We start from the raw sequence: 18625 nt of genomic DNA, 5'->3' as shown, positions 1-18625 counted from the left end.
AAATCCCAGAATTATTAAGGCTGGAATAGCTCAAAGTCCAACTATCACCCCATGGTCACCATCAAACTAAATCCTCAAGTGCCACTTTCACATTTTTGAACATTCCCAGAGATGAGTGGCTCTTCCTGTTCCAATGTTTTACAACTTGTCCATGAAAAAAACAATTCCTGATATCCAACCCAAACTGATCAGGAATGATCAGGGTGTAAAATATGGTGGCAAGTGACTTAAAATCATGATTTAGGCAAATCTGAAGGTAAATTGGCCTCAAGGATGTAAGAAATGGAGTTTCAGCTCCACAAAGGGTTTAAAAAAAATAAAACAGACAAGTCTTGTAGAAAATGAAGTAATATATTTACAAAAATAAACACTCTCTAAAATCACATCATGGAAAATAATCACAAGAAAATCACAATTCCAAATGAAATTTCTGCAGGGTCCTGCCCTGAAATGCCCTTTTAAAAAAAATTCTCTTTTCTCCAAACCAAGGAGCTCGAGGTCTCCACTTCAGCAGAACCTTTTCTGTCAAGGTCAGCAAAGAACAAAATTATTCTGATGAATTTTGAAATTAATCTTTGCTGCTCAGGTCCATCAAAAGAGTATTAATCTGGCAATAATCCCTGACCAATTAGAGCTGTCACAGCTCCAGGGGGCTCAAGTTGTTCCTAAATTCATGTTGTAAAGAATCTCAGCTGATTTTTGAAGGATCTTGAGGTTTTCTGAGTGCAGCATTTCCACCAAAGCCAGCTGGGATTTGAGGTTCTCTTTCTCCCTTTTCAGCTGGGAAATCTGGAGATGAGAGAAATGGGATGAAATGATTCAAAATGCTAATTATTTAATAGGACATGAAGAGAAATTTTGTGGAAATCTTTTTTATTGTGGGGTTTTAAAACTCCAAAAGAGAAACTTTACTAGTAAAAAGGGAAAAAAAAAAAAAATAAGAAGAGAAAAATCATTAAAATTCTCTCCAGAAAAATGACATTGTTCTGGTAGAGAAAGGAATCTGAGTTTCCTTGTTTTTCTAAATTACCTGGAGAAGGACATGCTGGGTCTCCTCTATTAAAAACTGACAAATTTTTGCTGCTGTATCCAAAGCCTGCTGTTCATTCCTGGCTGAAGTGACACCACCAAGCAGGATCCTCCTCCAGCAGGCACTGGAACCAAAATGTTTGAAGGACACAGAATTATTTGCTGCACTCCCCAGCTGGATGCCAAACGTGCCCTGCCCCTCACCTGGTCTTGTAACCTTCCCCAGGGATTTATTTTTAGTTCTTAGATCAATTTATTTCACTCAGCAATTAATCTTCAAAGCACAAACAATTCTGAACAACCCTTTGCTCAATAATTGATCCCCTCATTTCATTTATTCCAAGCAAAGTCATAATTTTCCATTCCTGCTGTTTGAGGCAGATTTGGAATTTGAAATAAATGTTCCAAGTGCACTGACATTCCCTGGAGATGAATTTCAGCAACTTCCTTGGCTCTGGAATTCCAGCCTGTGGAACACATGACTCAAGGAAATCAAGCCAGGTTAAGAGCATTTAAAAATGAAAATCAAACCAACAGGAAAAAGGTTTGGAGGATGAACTTTGAAGGAATATCTGGGGTTTGAAATAGAAAGGGAACACAAGGAAGAAAATCACCAAAGCAGTAACAGAGCAATGACTTTCTAGTGAATGGTGTTCTCTGCCTTTCTTTTCACTTCCCACCTGGGGTCAATAAAACTGACACAGAAGACCCAAAAAATTGTCCCAGGATGTCACTCACAGCAACCACAGAGCTAAGAGTGAAGGAAACAGAAAATACTGAAGGGTCTGGAAAACAAATCCTGGGAAGAGCAGCTCAGAGAGCTGGGAAGGGGCTGAGCCTGGAGAAAAGGAGGCTCAGGGGGGACCTTGTGGCTCTGCACAGCTCCCTGACAGGAGGGGCAGGGACAGGAGCAGAGGAAATGGCCTCAAATTGCAGCAGGGCAGGCTCAGGGTGGAGATTGGGAAAGAAAATTCCCCTGGCAGAGTGGTCAGGATTGGGATGAGCTGCCCAGGGAGGTTTGCAGTCACTGTCTGGGGCAGTGCTCAGCACAGGCTGGATGTGGCCCTTGGGGACAGGGCTGGGGTGATGCTGGTGGCACTGGGGTGGCACTGGGGGATCCTCAGGGGCTCTGCCCACCTTGGTGATCCCATGAAATAAAAGCAAAAGGCACCTGCACATCCAGCAAACATTCAGGGTGCTCCAACTTACAACTCATCTGCTGCCAGCCCCAGCACCTGGAGGGCTGTGAGGAGTCTCCAGGATGGTCCCTCCCACCCAAAGGTCAGGTTCCTACAAAGACAAAGGGATCAGATGAACTTCAGGTGAGCTTTGGTGACAGCTTTCTTCCTCAGACACATCAGCTATTTCAGATCACCAGTATTAACAGTGATGTTTACAACTTCATCTCTCCCAAGCAGTGAGTTTGCTAAAAAAACAATTAATTCTATTTTTTTAAATTGGATTTTGATGCTAGAAGCAAAATATGACTCCCAGAAACACTGAATAAAAATCTCAGCAGGAAACAAAAAAAAAAACCAAAAAGCACTCCAGATACTTACTCTAGGTAATTATGATCCTTTAGAATGGAAATTTTGGCCTTTCTCTGCTTGTCCAGTGGTGACAAATATTTGAGGAGAGTATCTGCAGAAAAATGCAGTTTAAATATTTAAATAAATTGTATGTAACAAAACCCACAATCATCAGTTCTGAAACAAGATTTCAATCCTATTTTTCATGTAATTCTAAGATCAAAACCTGTTACATTCTGGTGAATTTTCCAGAATCCTCCAAAGCTATCAGCAATCTCCAGGATTGTGTCCTTATAAAAGAAATCTTGACTCAAACTGAAATTATGAAGGAAATTAAATTTGTGGAGATCTGGATTTCAATCCTGAGGTTAATAGTGTAAACTCTGACATCCAGCTGAAATCTCTACACAGATGTTGTTAATAATCACCATTTTTATTCACCATTGATACAATAATTTTATAATAATCACTATTATCATATTATTCCCAAAAAATCACAACATTCTGGGATAGTCCAGGAAAGTTTTACTGAGATTTGGGGGATTTTAAGGCAGGATTTACAGAGGATTTAGGGGGATTTTAAAAAGGGTTTGGGAAGAATTTGGGGGATTTTGGGGTTGTGGTTCTTTGGGATTTGACTTTTTTTTAATTTGGGGGGATTTTTCTCAGATTTCACCCTTTTTTGGATTTGGGGTTTTTTTAGGGATTTGGGGTTTTTCAGGGATTTGAGGGGGTTTTTTTTGTTGGGATTTTTTTGTTGTTGTTGTTGTTTGGGGTTTTTTTAGATTTTTTTGAGATTTGAGGGGTTTTGGGAATTTGGAGCTTTTTGGGTTTGGATATTTTATTAAATTTGGGCTTTTTTGGCATTTGGGGTTTTTTCCTCAGATTTTGAGGTTTTTTCAGTGTTTGGGATTTGGTTTTCTTTTTGGGATTTGTGGGGGTTTTGGGTTTGAGGTTTGGGGATTTGGGGTTTTTTCAGGGATTTGAGGGGTTTTTTGGGATTTGGAGCTTATTTGGGTTTGGGATTTTTATTAGATTTGGGGTTTTATGGCATTTGGTTATTTTTCCTAAGATTTTGGGTTTTTTCAATGTTTGGGGCTTTTTCTGGGATTTGGTTTTCTTTTTGGGATTGGTAGGGTTTATTTTGGTTGGGGTGCTTTTTGTGGATTTTTGGGAGTTTTGTGGAGATTTGCCTTTTTTTTTTAATTTGAAGGTTTTTTGGGGATTTGGAAGGTATCAAACCCTTTTCCACCCCTTGAGAATGTACACAATTCTCTGTTATTGTGCCTTTCAATCCATAAATCCCACCTGGTGAGACATAAACACTGCTGTGAGGATTGTCCATGGCAACAAATCCATATTCCAGCAGCAGCCTCTGATTATCATGAGGTCCATAACAGATAAAAACTTCCTGGTATTTTTTGCACTGTGAATTTGTCCAAATTTCATAACTCCTTGTCTGCTCATTAAATGCAGCCTTGACCTTCAGGGAGTGAAAAATAAAAGGTTTTTACTCTTGGTAGGGTGAAAAAGGAAACAAACCTTTGAATTATCCAATTCCTGAGGATCTGAGACAATTTTCCCCTCTGTGAAATCCCTCACTGACCTCCCCACACTCCTCACCCATCACATAAATGCAGATGGCATTGGCAGAGCACACTTAAAAAGAAATTTACTGATCTATTTGGAGCTTCTTACCTGAACATTTGGGCTGTGGTTTAGCAAATCTAAATATGGTGCCAATGCATAAACATCTGGCTCCAGGGAAAAACATTCCCTGTGTGGATGTTTCATGTAAATTGTCCTGGTATTTATAGTGCACCAAGCCCACTCCAAAGCACTGTAATTAAAAATAGTTCCTGTGTTCTCAGCAAATAAAGGCTGAAGGGAAGAGAAGAAAGCTTTGGAAGACCTAAACAGCTCTTGGATCATCATTTTTTGCTCCTGAGCCTTCTTTTTTAAGGGTTTGGGGAGCAGATTTGTGACATCAGGTTCCAAACAAGCAAGGCAAGTGTAAGTTTTGGGTAGAACATCCAGGTAAGGTTTCCATGCAGATTTCTCCCCAGCATGTTTCTCTGCTATCAAAAATGTGCACAGTGCCAGCAAAGGAGACACAGGGGGCTTCCATCTATTGCAATAAAATAGAAATAAAATTAAAATTAAAAAAAAAAATAATAATACACAGCAGACCTGCAGAGGTGAGATGGGAAATGGACACAGCAGTGTTTTATCTCTCTCAGAGCTTTTTGGAAGTTATAAATAGCTTCTGTTTGAAATTTATTTGTAATTCATCTCCAAGTCCTTTGGCTGATTTCAATAAATCAGCAATAAAAGCTGGTTTGTAATAACAAGTTCAGGTTCACCCCTGGGTTGGGTTTTTTTAGGATACACAAGTATTCAATGCTCAGCATGGGGTTTTGTTCCAAATTTTACAAATTGTTCCAAATTTTCTAAAGGGCCCTGACTTTGCAGCCCAGTTTTATCTTCCTTCTCCTATTGAAGCTGATTCAAAAATTCCCCAAAAAACATTCTTAATTGATATTTAGAGCCAAGTAGGCTCTGAAGCAGCTCCAGCCCAGCCTGTGCTCTCTCTCCAGCTCTGCCAAACTAAAAGGGGATGTTCAGTATTAGAATTTTTTCCCTATCTGAGCATTCCACATCCCTGCAATGCTGGCACCACTCTGGATATTCAGTTGAAAGCTCCACCACCCCATTCAGAGGATTCATTTCTGCTGAAAAGACCCCACTAAAGGCCATCAGGTGTCACTTGGCACTTACTTCACAATGTGTCCTCCCAGGCAGCTGCTGAGGACCGTGCCTGTGGTGAGCAAACACTTCTCAGGCAAGGAAATAATCAGATCTCCTGCCTTTGAGGAAGGAGGAAAAAAAATTACAGACAAAAAACAGTAAAAATCAATGTAAAGGACTCATCTAAATGCTGTAGGGACTGGTGGTTTCACATTATGGCTGCAACAGTCTATAAGTCAGAAATTATATTCACAATGGAATTCTGAGCTTTGCTTGTTGCAAAAATCATTAAATGTTAAAAAAAAAAAAAAACTGAAGAGTTCCTGCATTAGAAACAACATCACTCACCTGAAGAGATTTTGTTGTCATCAATCCTCTCCCTGTCTCTGAAGAAGGAACAAAGAGCAGGAGTAAATAAATGCAGAGATGGAAAATCAGAGATCTGTGATCAGGTCAGCACAGACACAGACACTGTGTCTTACAAACAGAAATCCAGTTATGGACTGCTCCAGATAGGTCTCATTTCTTTGTTCTCCAATTCTCTTTATTTTTCAGGATCTTTTCCCTGCATATCCTGCAGCATTTGCTGTCCAGTTCTATCATTATTCAGTTTTTTTGTTTTCCCACTCATAGCAATTATTCACCTTCTTTTATTCCATTTTTTCCTCAAACACATCTTTCATCAGCTGCACCTCTTGGTTTCAGTGTTTTAACTACACTTCAGCATTTCTAGTCACAATATTTTTCTCTGCTCCATTCTTTCTGCTCTGTCTATAATATTACAAACTGTTTTAAATATAACTTGCATAAAGAGAAAAAATATAAGTATAAATCTTTACTGTAAACTTTACTAAGTGAACCTCAGCTCTCTGCTGAGGGGATAAAAAGATAAACAAGTTATCTTGTTTATTAAACAAGTTATCTAAGTTATAAACTTGTTATTTAACAAGGCTAAATTCCAAAATCTGTTTCATTAACACTTCAAATTTTGGCTTTTTCAGGCCTCCTTATCTACTTTTTCATGTTAAATTGACATTCCAAGAATCCTTGGAAGAGTATCAATAACTGGTTTTTTTTTTCCTGATGCCAGCTAGGTGCATAATTCCAAATGAAAGCAGGAATCTAAAATTATTAGGAGATTCAGAAATGTATAATATCAATAAATAATTAAAGCATTACCCCAGAATTCTGCTGGCCTTAAATTACTGTCTTCAAATCCTCTCTCTTTTAGCCACTTCTTCAGTTTAATGTATTCCAGCTTGTGACTGCAGTTGACTAAAAATAAAAATTAAAAAAAAATGATGTTATTAAAGAGCACTCTGATGGACAATAAAGGAAATATAAACATTTTACTGTATAGTCAGAAAAACTGTATTTTGGACATTTTAAAGCGTAACAGAATGGCAAGAAAGAATCTCATTGAATTAAATAAATTTTGGGTCTCTGGGCACTGGGAGGTCTCAAAAATGTGTGAGTTATTCAGAATATCCGAGGAATTTTAGAATAGTGTAATATCTGCCATTAGGCAGAAAAGAGAGCTCAGAAAATTCACTATGCTCTGCTTGGGATTGTAAATTGATGCTCAGAAAATTGCATATTAAAAAAAATATAACATTTATGATTGTAATTTTCCAAGCATGAAATCTTTTGAAAACATAAATAATAAAATGACAACTTGAGAAAAATTATTTTATTATTTCACTTCCAGGTGTGATGATACCTCCATCCTTAAAACTCCTCAAGTGTTTCCTTCTTCTCTTTCGACCTGTCCGACCTCTGCTTTTCTTCATATCAAGCAAGAGATTTTTGCCTTTTTTAGAGAATCTGAATTTAAAAAAAAATTAAAATAACTGATTTAGAAACATTTAAAGTCACTTTCAAATTTATTACTGTGAGGGTGGTTTTTGTTATTATTTAATTTATTACACAGGGTGTAGCTGTGGCTGCTCCTGGAAGTGTCCAAGGCCAGGTTGGACATTGGGGCTGGAGCAGCCTGGGAATGGGGAAGGGATAATGGGATGGGATGGGGATGGGGATGGGGATGGGATGGGATGGGATAATGGGATGGGATAATGGGATGGGATGGGATAATGGGATGGGATAATGGGATGGGATGGGATGGGATAATGGGATGGGATGGGATAATGGGATGGGATGGGATAATGGGATGGGATGGGATAATGGGATGGGATAATGGGATGGGATGGGATGGGATGGGATGGGATGGGATGGGATGGGATGGGATGGGATGGGATGGGATGGGATGGGATGGGATGGGATGCGATAATGGGATGGGATAATAGGATCAGATGGGATAATGGAATAATGGGACAGGATGGGATGGGATGATCTTTCAAAGAATCACGGAATATCCTGAGTTGGAATAAACACACAGAGATCACCCTGTCCCTGCCCCCAACAATCCCAGCCTGTCCATTCCTGGCAGCTCCTGGAGCTCTGGCAGCCTCGGGCCGTGCCCATTCCCTGGGCAGTGCCCAGCACCTCGGAGACAGGGAAAAACCTTTCCCCAATCTCCGTCCTCTTGCTAAAAGCGCCCTGAGCTGAACCCCAGGCTCAGTTTTTACCCTTCCAGCAGGGAGGGCCTCAGGGAGCCGCGATCCCCCACAGGCGCTCGGGCTCCTCCAGAGCCCGGCCCTCCATCCCATTCCCTCCCATCCTATTCCCTCCCATCCCATCCTATTGGGCTCAGATACCACGGAGCCCAAATCCCACCCCATATTATCCCACCCCTGCGCTAACCAGACCCCCGCTCCCCGCTCGGCACAAACCCCCGGCCCGGCACGGAGCGAACCGGCCCCGGCAGCGCTGCGAGAGCGGGAACCGCCCGTGCCCCGCCACCTCTCCCGGGGAGCCCAGACTGTGATTCCAGAGCTTCTCCCAGGCTGGAATTGCTGCCCGGTGCCCCAAACCCACCTGTTAATGGCACACAAACACCGACATTCCCCCGCTGTCCCCCTTCGCCAGTCCCCTCCCGCTCGCCCGCCCCTGAGGCGGGGCTGCCCCGCCATCTTAGGGGGCGTCGCCATCTCCTTTCCCTGAACGCTGTTAAGAAGCGTTCGTGTTTCAGAATCGCGGGTTCTGTCCTCGCTGTGTGGAGCTGAGGGACGAGGAGAGGCGCCCGCCGTGCTGGAGGTGGGTGATGGGGTGCTGGCTGTGTCACCCCCGGATCCTTCACCCCCCTGGGGGTTCATGGCGGGTTCCCCCCCTGAGGGGAACAGGAGGAGAGGGAGACTTGGTGAGGTGGGAATGGCGCTGCTGTCCCTGGGAGTCACTCTGGAGTGTTACAGGGTTAACCCCGCTTAGGGTTGCAAGTAAATTTGGAAGAGAGGTGATGATGCCAAAAGGGAACAAACGCACTTGTTTTTATGAGGGAAATACAGCTTCTTTAAATGCAGTGCTAGAAAAGCAGCAAGTTTTCTGATGCTGTGTTACACAACCGGCCTCTGTTTTCTCCCAAAAGGCTCTAATTGCTCCTCCTGCCTGGCACTGGAAGATAAAACTCCTCCTTTTTTTTTTTTTTTCGTGGTTTGGGACCTTAAAGATCATTCAGTTCCAACCCTTGCCATGGACAGGGACACCTTGCTCTTAGAACAGGTTTTGAGCCTGAGGTTTTCGGCAAAACTTGAGCTGAACCAATTGAATATTCCCAAAAGATGGAAAGTACTGTCAGCTCTAAGTTTTGTTTTGTTTGTACTCATGCAAAAAGTTAATTTAGTACTAAAGATTAATCACTGACATTTTTTAGTCGAGATTTTTCATTTCGCTCTTCACCTATTGGCCTTAGCACCAGATTTCCCTGTGAATACCTCGTGCTACCTTAGGAATTTACACGGCTTGCACAGGAATGTAGTTTCACATAATCCAAGGTGGAATTTTAAATAATATTTTAAAGGAAAAAAAAAAAAACAAAACAAAAAACACTTGCCCAGGGAGGTTGTGGACTCCACACTGCTGGAAATGTTCAAGGCTTGGATCAACGTGGATAGTGGAATGTGTCCATGACAATGAGATGATCATTAAGATCCCTTCTAATGCAAACCATTCTAATGCTTCTAATTGCTTTCCAAACAGCCATTTTCTGTGTGTGACCGAACTTTTCTTTGCCCTTAGCAGTTCCTGTGACATTGACACGCCTTCCTTCCGAGGGGACAATGTCCAACGTGCCCGTGGCCGTGGTGACAGGCTCCAACAAAGGCATTGGCTTGGCCATCGTTCGAGCTCTGTGCAAGCAATTCCCGGGGGATGTGTACCTGACATCCCGGGATCCCCAGCGTGGCCAGGCTGCCGTGGCACAGCTCCAGCAGGAGGGGCTGAAGCCACTTTTCCACCAGCTGGACATCGATGACCTGCAGAGCATCCGAGCGCTCCGGGATTTCCTGAAGGACAAGTATGGAGGGATCAACGTGCTGGTGAACAATGCTGGCATTGCTTTCAAAGGTGGGAAGTGTCCTGTGCCAGTGCCATGCTGGGTTTTTGCTTGGGTAGACTTCCTATCTAAAATAGGATGTGTGCCAGGGAGGGGCATGTGGACAGCAGGAGGAATTTCTCCGTGGGAAAGATGTTAGGGCACAGTAACATGGCACTCTCTTGTATGGTACAAGAAAGAGCAATTTATTGAAGGAAACCATAGCTTTAAATAAGAGAGTTAATGCGAAACAAAATACAGAAGATTCCTTGGTCAGAGATGGAAACACCTCTTGTCCCAGGCATTCTCACAGATCCAACAGGTGTTTACCTTCTGTTATAATTCTTTCTCTTATGTCTCAAGCTAGAGCTTGAGAAAAATCCTAACTGAGCCTGAGAAAGCTAGACTGGAAAAATCCTCTAAGATTCTCCCTGGGCATGTAAGGGCCACAGAAAGGCAGCTGCCAGGGAGGTTTGCAGTGCCCATCCTTGGAGGTGTCACCTGGAGGTGGCACTCAGAGCTCTGGGCTGGGGACAAGGTGGACATGGGGCACAGCTGGGAGTGCATGGGCTGGGAAAGCTTTTCCAGCCATAATAATTCCATGATTCTGTAAACATATTTCTCTGGAGGGCTGTGTTTATACCACATGGAAGTGTTGAGGCACAAAGGGCAGGTGAGCTGGGTTGGGTTAATTTTCTCAGTGCTCAGGAGTTCCACCAGGGAATGGGAGCCCATCACCACTGGGAATATCAGCCCTGTGCCTCAGAGAGTTGTGGTTTCTCCCTTCTCCACCCCATGCTTTGTTCTCTGCATTATCTGCTCAGGGATTCCAGCTGATGAAGCAGCACCTTCATCCCTGGGTGGGTTTTGCTGTCTTGAACTTCCTGAGGCCTTTCAGTCACCTCTAAACCAGTTCACTCAAATCCTGCTGTGTTGAGCAAGAATTTAACCCTTTCCCCTTCCAGTGAGCAGGAAGGCAGGGAAGGTGAGAAGACACAGCACTTTCAAGGTGGAAGGATGCATTTTTGTTGTGTGTATGAAATCCAGAAGCATGTTGGCTGCAGACAGAGCAAGTCACAAATCTGGCTGGTGGTTTATGGAGGGGATTGTGTCCCTGTGCTCTGCTCCCACCTGCAGAGCTGCCCCAGCCCAGGGAGGAGCTGGAGCTGCTGCAGAGCCCAGAGGAGGCAGCAGGATGAGCAGAGGATGGAGCAGCTCTGCTGGCAGGAAAGGCTGGCACAGCTGGGATTGTTCACCTGCACAGGAGAAGCTTTGGGGTCACCTAACTGGGACCTTCCAAGGGGGAATGGCTTCCCACTGAAAGAGAATAGGGAACTTCTCATGGAGTGGGAGTGATGTTCTGAAGCTCAGTCACTCTTTTGCCTGTTACTTTATAGGAAAACTGCATAAGATCAGCTTGTCAGGAGGCAGCTCTTAATAGAATTGTCTGAGCTTTAGGGTGTGCTCAGGAAAGATTCCAGCAGCAATTAAAGTATCACTTCCAGATGTTTAGCCTTGACTTTCCTCAAGCTGACAGCAGCTAGGTCAGCAGTAGGTCACAGAATTTAGGATGTGATAAAGGACCCTCTTGGAGCTGTTGCTGTGAGTATCAAACACAGAGGGTGCAAGGTCTGTGTAAGAACTTGTTGTGATGCTTCTCTCATAGTTTTAATTCTTGTTTCCCAGGTTGGTATTTGCACCCAAGCTTGTGTCCTGCCTCACCAAGTTTTTGCTGCCATCCCAGAATTTATGCTTTCTTTTCTTAGTTGTAGCATCATGTCCTGTATCAAATGATGATGGAGGTGTGGTGTTCTGGATGAGCCTCTCTGGAAGGAGCTGTCTGATAAAACTTCTTAAATCAGGGGAGTTCAGGATGTTACAGAATATCCTGTAAGACACACAAGTGGAGTTTGGGGTGTAAGGAAGGGAGGATATGGAAGCAGGAGTTTGGGGTTCTGTAGGATTTTACTTCTCCCCCTGCCCATGGGTCATGATCTGGCTTCATGTGTGAGATTTAAATGCAAATGAGTGTGAGTCATTAAATGTGTTTTGTAATAAAACCCACATCAAATAACGAGCTGTTACAATTTCCCTTTTGAATTCTCATGGATTTGGAGACAAGTTGACACCTGCCCAGTCCATGCAGGAGGCTCCATTCCAGCACAGAGGGAGCCTGGAGCAGAGAGGAGCAATGCTGGAACTTGAACTTTTGGGGTTTGGTAACTTTTATTCAAACAGTGTTACAATTCTAATTTTTGTTCTTTTTTTTCTCCTTCTTTCCTACCTCTTATGACCAGTTAATGACACTGCTCCATTTGCAGTCCAAGCTGAGGTTACACTGAAGACAAACTTTTTTGGAACCAGGAATGTTTGCACAGAATTGCTGCCCCTTATGAAGCCTTATGGTGAGTGAAACAAGTAGAGAAAGAGTTTTGTTTGAATTTTGGCCTTTTTAAATGGGAAATGCTGTCCAGGCTCAGGCACTCCACCAATGTTTCAGAGTTTGATGTGTTTGCTGCTATAAATGAAATGTAGTCTCTCCTAATATTTAAATACAACGAGGTTTTCAAGGAAAAAAACAAATGAAATCAAGTAGATGAAAAACAGGTTTTTATTTCCTGGGGGGAGAAGGGAAAAATAGAGTGAGTCAATTTTGGGGAGAGAGGAAACAGTGCCAAAGTTGCAGTCTACAGTGAAGGATGACTGTTAATAAAGTCATTAACAGGATTAATTACTGTGGCTTTTAAGATTAAATCCCCAAATTCACCAGCAGAACGGCTGTGAAGTAGCAGGAAAGAAGTGAAACAGTGCAACATAATTTTGGAGGTGATGAGTGATTTACTGATTCAGCTGACTTGTTCCTCTTACTGAAGTGCTGGGAGATAAATCCTTAAACTTGTAAATCTCCAAGTATTATTTCTGCTGTAGTAAGAATGTACCTGCTGATTGTGAAGTTGTTTCCTGGAGGTTTATCTGAAACTTTTGCACCTTAAATTACCTCTCATGATGTTTATGAGAAATACAAACATTGAGTTCATCTGATTTTTTTTCCCATGAGCTCTTCAAAACAATCCAGTTAAACGATTTTGCAGGCATTCCTTGAGGAGTGTGTGTTTACAATGTGTGTGAGTGCTGAGTTTTTATTCTCTTTTCAGGCAGGGTGGTGAATGTCTCCAGCATGGTGAGTGCCTCAGCCCTGGGGCGCTGCAGCCAGCAGCTCCAGCAGAAATTCCGCAGTGACACCATCACTGAGGAGGAGCTGGTGCAGCTCATGACCAAATTCGTGGAAGATGCCAAGAAAAACATCCATGAGAAAGAGGGGTGGCCAAACACTGCCTATGGGGTGTCCAAAATTGGGGTGACTGTCCTGTCCAGGATCCAAGCCCGGCTGTTGAATGAGCAGAGGAAAGGTGACCACATCCTGCTCAACGCCTGCTGCCCCGGCTGGGTCAGGACAGACATGGCAGGTCCCAAAGCCACCAAGTCCCCAGAGGAGGGGGCTGAGACCCCTGTGTATTTGGCCCTTTTGCCTTCCAGTGCTGATGCTCCTCATGGCCAATATGTCAGTGAAAAAACTGTCCAGCCCTGGTGAGCTCAGGGAGGAGGGCATGGAGCCCCTTTTCCTGATTTTCCTCTAATCCCATCAGTGCCAGCCCTTTCCCCACTCCCCTGGGATGGATCTCAGACATGGAGCTAGGATGAGGAAGCAGGTGCCTTATCTCTCATCACAGCAGAATTATCCAGGATCCAGAGCTGTTCTGGAGTCTTTCTAAAGAGAATGGGATTATTTTAGAGCTGCTGTGATCAGCAAGACCAGAATCACTGTTGGACAAACATTCCTTCCTATCAGAACTAAACAGAATTAGGTAAAAATAAAAATAGCACTGATCCACCATTTATAGCCAAACATAATCAGCTGGTGTTATTAATATACAATAAATAATTACTGATTTATATTCCGGTATTAAAAACTTAGAAAGTTGGCAAATGTCTTTTCATTTTCTGCAGCTGCATTTGTGGCTGAGATTTGTGATGTCTGCACTAAATACAGAGAAAATAAACAACACACCTGACACAGCAAAGTGTTCCTCAGTTCTTTTAATGCACAGCCAGAAGTTTCCTTAGTAAAATGTGAATTAAGTGCTCTCCACATCACAGCAATAGGAAAAGCAAGTGATGTGGTGAGCTCTACATTTGTTTAAATGCTGCTTATTGACTTTCAAACTCTCAGAGTTGAGAAATTGCCTCTTCTGAGGCTGAAGGAACTGGAAACAATTGCCCATAAAGCTGTTGTTAGTAATGACAAATCAATACTGGGCTTGTTAATTATTAATCAGGAGTCAGGGAGGTGATGCTGACTGCCCTCCCCCAGAACAGGTCGGGTTGGGAAGCCTTGGAGTGGAAGGAATTGGAAATAAATATTGGGGGGGTTTAAATTCTTATCAGCACAGAACAAAGGGCTGCTTATAAGTTGGTTTTTTAACATACAGGAACATTGTTTTTGTGAAGAATGACCTCATCAGTCATGCCTCAGAGCTCCTTGAAGGGAAGGCCCAAAGTTCTTAGGGTAATCTATTCTCTGGGAAGATAAAAAAAGCCTCAAAGGTCTTGGGTTTAGGGGGAAAAAATACAAAATATATGTGAAGTTTTGGCTGCTACACTGTAACTCAACCTTCCTGATCTGCCCCAGAGAAAAACCAGTTTGTGTGTGCCCTTCCAGTTGTGTTACTTTTGGATTTAGTCAGAGCTTTAGGAGATTTAATCCAGCACTGGGGAATCCTGCCTAATTCTTCATCCCTCAAGTGCTGCCTGAGTCACTGAGCTTCAGAAGCTGTGTGTCCATCTCTGTGGCATCTCCAAATGTTCCAGACACACCTTGGCCTTTGTTTTGTGCAAGGACCAGGACTGACCAGACTTAACCACAGCCAGGAAATCTCCAGTGCTAAATGCAAACCAGTTTTCAAGTATCCCCTGGGATCTGTAAAGCTCCTGCTTCAACCTAATTCAGGATCTGCTTTGTTGGTTTGAATTTTAGCTTCGCTCAAATTCTAGCTTTGTAAGTTTTACCAGAGGTGTTAAACTCACCCAGGAGAGTTTGCTGGAGCTGTAAAAGTTTGTGTAGAGCCCAGCCTGGAGTTGAAAAGGCTCTTTGGTGACCTCAGAGCAGCTTTTTGGTTCTAAAGGAGCAGGAGAGGGATTTCCTATAGGGAGTCAGAACAAGGAGTTTGGATTGGATGTGGGGAAAAAAATCCTTTATATGAGAGTGGCAAAGAGAGATGATAAACTTCCCATCCCTGGAAATGTCCAAGGCCAGGCTTGGAGCAGTGGGACAGTGGAAGGTTTAGATGATCTTTAAGTTCCATTCCCAAAAAATCCTGTGGTACTTCTGTGCATTTTAAATTCTTAAATTCAGCTCTTTGTGAGTTCCTCTGGGTCAAGGTGAGGAAGCAAAGTGGGAGGTGATGGCTGCAGGGTCCCTGTCATTCCTCACAAAATTTTGATCCTAAACAACTTCCCATGGGATGGACAGAAGGACAGACAGGGGACAGATGTTCTCACCACTTTGCAGCTGTGGTGGGGAACTCAGGGAAGGAGAAGCAGCAGTTGGAGGTGGGAACAAGAGGCAGAATTTGTGGGTTAGTCAGGAAAGGGTGTGTTGGATCCCACAAACCTGGGGCTTTGAACTTTCTGTGCTTTTTAGCACTGACCCCCTGGAGAACACTGCTTTGGACCTGAGTAAATAATAATAATAATTATAATAAAATCATGGCTGTGTAGTTAAATAAAAGTGTGTGCTTTCACATAGTAAAGAATTTTAAATTTAATGTTTTTTATAATCATAGCTGTAAGACAAAATAGAAAATTTTAAGTGCTGTCTCAGTGCTCATCTTTTTCATGGGTTTCAAATAATAGTTTCTGGTTGGTCAGTCAGTGTCACACTAAGGGTCATGGGAATTCAGTTATGGAGTTAAAAGTATAAATATTTTTAAGTGTTAATTCTCTATTAAACTGTTTAACTTTAAAAACCCTTGTAACAACTAAGTATTTTCCCATTTTCCTTGCTTCTAGCAAGTAGCTGGAAGTGCTACTGAACACTCTGTACTTTTTAATAAAATTTAATTAACAACCAAGCCCAAACAAAAAAATCCGTTTCCTTCATATATATATATATATATATATATATATATTTCCTTCATATATGTCATCCAGCTCTACCCTCTGAGAAAGTAATCTGAAAACATCCTAAGAAATACACTGTATTTTAGGACATAAATATTATGTCTTAAGGAAATCATCAAAAACACAAATTCTTTGCTCAGTCAGGCACATGCTCAGAACCTCGGCCAAGAATAATTCTAAAATTTAGGAGTTGAAACATGAATTGGTGACATTGCAGTTTAGAAAAGTTAAATTCCTAAAATCTAGCTAGGAAGGGGAGACGCAGGTGGTACCAAGAAAAGGAAACAGTATATTAATGTAACACTTAATGTACTTATTGTACTGAATGTAATGTTATTTAATATTTAATGTGTTACTTAATACCTAATGTAACTTATCGGGGGTTATTGCTGAAACAGTATCCATCCAAACCAGAACAGTTTCTCCTCTCTCACCTTGAATAACCCAATAAATGCCTTTCCCTTGATTTTTTTTTCTCCAGCTGCTTGAAACAACCAGGATGCGTGCATGTTAAAAAAAAAAATAATAATAAAAAAAAAAGAGAGAGATAGAGAGGGGAAGAAGGGGAACAAGGGAAGAAAAATAGGGAAGAAGGCAAAGAGGAAGAGGAGGAAGAGGGGGAGGGATTGCAGTGGAAAAAAAAGAAGAGGAGAAGAGAAACTGAGGTTAAATACTATGTTTCCACAGTATATTAATCCACTAAGATCCTGTATTTTACTTCTGATGGGTATTTTGAATTTGTTCGTTTGTTTTGCTGTTAGATGACTAAAAACCCTCCAGCACAATCCCTTTCTTCCAAGCTCCTTCCATCGAACTCGAGCCGTCTATGAATGCGACATCCGACCTCTCTTAAAAACCATAAAAATCTCCCAAAAACTCTTTTTTTTTTTTTTTTTTTTTTTTTTTTCTAAATCCAGCTGGAGCAGACGCGAAGCTGGAAGCGCTGGCGCTGCTTTACCTGCAGGGCGGGGACAGGTGGGGCTGTCCTTGTTTCCAGGCTGTGCGGCGGGGGAAAGGAGCGGCTCGGTGCCGAGGTTCTCCCGGTTCTTCCCGAGGTTCTCCCGGTTCTTCCTGGGGGTTCTCCCGGTTTTTCTGGGGGTTCTTCCCGAGGTTCTCCCGGTTCTTCCCGGGATTGTCCCGGTGCGGAGCCGCCGTCCCCGCCCGCGCCGCCAGAGGGCGCTCAGCGCCCCAGCCCGCCCGCCGGGCTGTACCATCTCCGCACGGTGTAGGGGGGGAAGCAGGTGACGCGCTGCGGGCTGTGGCGCGGCGCGACAGAGGGTGACACCGGGAGAAAGGTGACAGCGACAGCGTGTGACAACCATAGCGGGTGATAACAACAGCGGCCTCGGCTCATAGGGATAGCTGGAGCTCTGCCGCACCGCGATGCCTCGGCGTTCCCCGCGAGGCGCTCGGTGGTGCGGGCCCTGCTGCGGGCCTGGCGGCGCGGGCGGGGGCGGCGTTCCATAGGGCCGGGCTTCCATAGAACCGGCTTTCCGTAGGACCGGCTTTCCATAGGGTCACTCTCTATAGGGTCACTCTCTATAGGGTCACTCTCCATAGGGTCACTCTCCATAGGGCCGGGTCTCCGTCGGGACTGCGGCAGCCGCTCCCGCCCCGCCGCCGCCCGGGCTCCCACACGCCGCCGCGGGGGCCCTGCGCAGGTACGCGGTGAACGGGGATGGGAACGGGAATGGGAACGGGAATGGAAATGGTGTTACACATGAGAAACAAAATTCTCGATACTCAGCAAAATGTAGATCGCTTTATTTATATAGCCAGAGCAATGGGGGTACATGGGGGTCACTGCCCACTCCATGCTCCACCCAGCTTGGGTTTGCAGCTCCTTTTATAGCATGGTTTCCTTGTAGTCACCAATAATTGTTATTTTTTTTGCTGTCATAATTCTGCCAGGTGAGCAGTGGTGGTTTGTGGGACATGAAGCCTCTGGACAATTTGTCAATGCCACAGATAACCATCTGCTCTTGGTAGATAAATGGCAGAAGTCAGGAAATCTGGTCTCAGGGATAAACTGCAATTGATCACACAAAGGCAGGAAATCTGATTTTGCAGGATCTGTTGGGCTGTGTGAAATCCTTGTTTGGCAAACTGTCGCTAGACACAACTCCTTTAGAAAACATAATATTCATAACATGGGCATTTAAAACAGAATTATTTAATCATGTATTTTCCTTTCTTTAGTGTCAAGCTTCATTTCAGACCTAAGTATTCTGATTAATTCCAACCCCAATACTTTTATGATTAACAGGAATCTTTGATCAATTGTCACAATTGGAATGGGAAGGGACACAATGCCAGGAATATCCAGGGTTTGGGAGGGGATCACCCCTGCAGCAGGTGGCACAGGAGGGTTTGGAATGGAGGGTTGGGATTTTGGGGGGTGCATCTTCCCCAGCTCAGCATTTTCCAGCTGTTCCAGAGCTCTGCTGGCTCCATGGAAAGCTCTTCCTCATGTTAAGGTGGAATTTCTTGTTTTAATTTGTGGCCATTGCTTGGGACCATCAGTGGTGGGAGCTGAATAATTATTTACATCAGGATTTACTAAGGAAGTTTGTGACCTGGGATTTGGGCTATGTGCCTAAAGGTCACTGGCAAGTGGCTTTTGTATGGCCTTTAAATCATTTTATATTATTACTTATTTTCCTGCCTTTGTGCTCAAGCACTAACAAGTTTTTTTGCCTCATTTACATGATTG

General features: G+C 43.4%; 3 protein-coding genes across 8 annotated transcripts in view; 2 read left to right on the top strand and 1 right to left on the bottom strand.

The window, feature by feature from the left end:
• Positions 1 to 330: 330 nt before the first annotated feature.
• SETD4 (SET domain containing 4) overlaps positions 331 to 18625 on the bottom strand; it is a 242220-nt gene continuing 223925 nt past the window's right edge. The window contains exons 1-11 of one of the 5 annotated variants that reach the window (XM_079312535.1): positions 8241 to 8350; positions 7027 to 7130; positions 6486 to 6581; positions 5655 to 5692; positions 5337 to 5425; positions 4257 to 4686; positions 3867 to 4041; positions 2589 to 2670; positions 2239 to 2319; positions 1031 to 1154; positions 331 to 789 (exon numbers count right to left, since the gene is read on the bottom strand). In XM_079312535.1, the coding sequence (XP_079168661.1) occupies positions 655 to 789; positions 1031 to 1154; positions 2239 to 2319; positions 2589 to 2670; positions 3867 to 4041; positions 4257 to 4686; positions 5337 to 5425; positions 5655 to 5692; positions 6486 to 6581; positions 7027 to 7130; positions 8241 to 8335 (1449 nt within the window). In that variant the 5' untranslated portion in view covers positions 8336 to 8350 and the 3' untranslated portion in view covers positions 331 to 654. Of the gene's footprint in view, positions 790 to 1030; positions 1155 to 2238; positions 2320 to 2588; positions 2671 to 3866; positions 4042 to 4256; positions 4687 to 5336; positions 5426 to 5654; positions 5693 to 6485; positions 6582 to 7026; positions 7290 to 7588; positions 8351 to 18625 lie in introns of those variants that run through there. The other 4 variants (XM_079312536.1, XM_079312538.1, XM_079312537.1 and 1 more) reach the window with 4 other exon arrangements.
• LOC306805303 (carbonyl reductase [NADPH] 1-like) lies at positions 8328 to 13814 on the top strand. 2 transcript variants are annotated; one of them, XM_079312940.1, is made up of 4 exons: positions 8328 to 8459; positions 9441 to 9764; positions 12030 to 12137; positions 12888 to 13814. In XM_079312940.1, exons 2-4 carry the CDS (start codon positions 9479 to 9481, stop codon positions 13322 to 13324), a joined length of 831 nt encoding a protein of 276 aa, XP_079169066.1. In that variant the 5' UTR covers positions 8328 to 8459; positions 9441 to 9478; the 3' UTR covers positions 13325 to 13814. The 2 variants fall into 2 exon arrangements, with proteins under 2 accessions (XP_079169066.1, XP_079169067.1); XM_079312941.1 differs by having other exon boundaries at positions 8419 to 8459; positions 9438 to 9764.
• The window catches only part of DOP1B (DOP1 leucine zipper like protein B), a gene marked incomplete at its 3' end in the record, with an annotated part of 41436 nt that continues 40289 nt past the window's right edge, over positions 17479 to 18625 (top strand). Inside the window, exon 1 of the mRNA XM_079316163.1 lies at positions 17479 to 17573. The remainder of the gene's footprint in view (positions 17574 to 18625) is intronic.

Source organism: Erithacus rubecula, assembly GCF_903797595.1.
Source record: "Erithacus rubecula genome assembly, chromosome: 1".
Lineage (NCBI taxonomy): Eukaryota > Metazoa > Chordata > Aves > Passeriformes > Muscicapidae > Erithacus > Erithacus rubecula.
The sequence above is the reverse complement of the archived record's forward strand: the minus strand, read 5'-3'. Positions and strand labels throughout refer to the sequence as shown.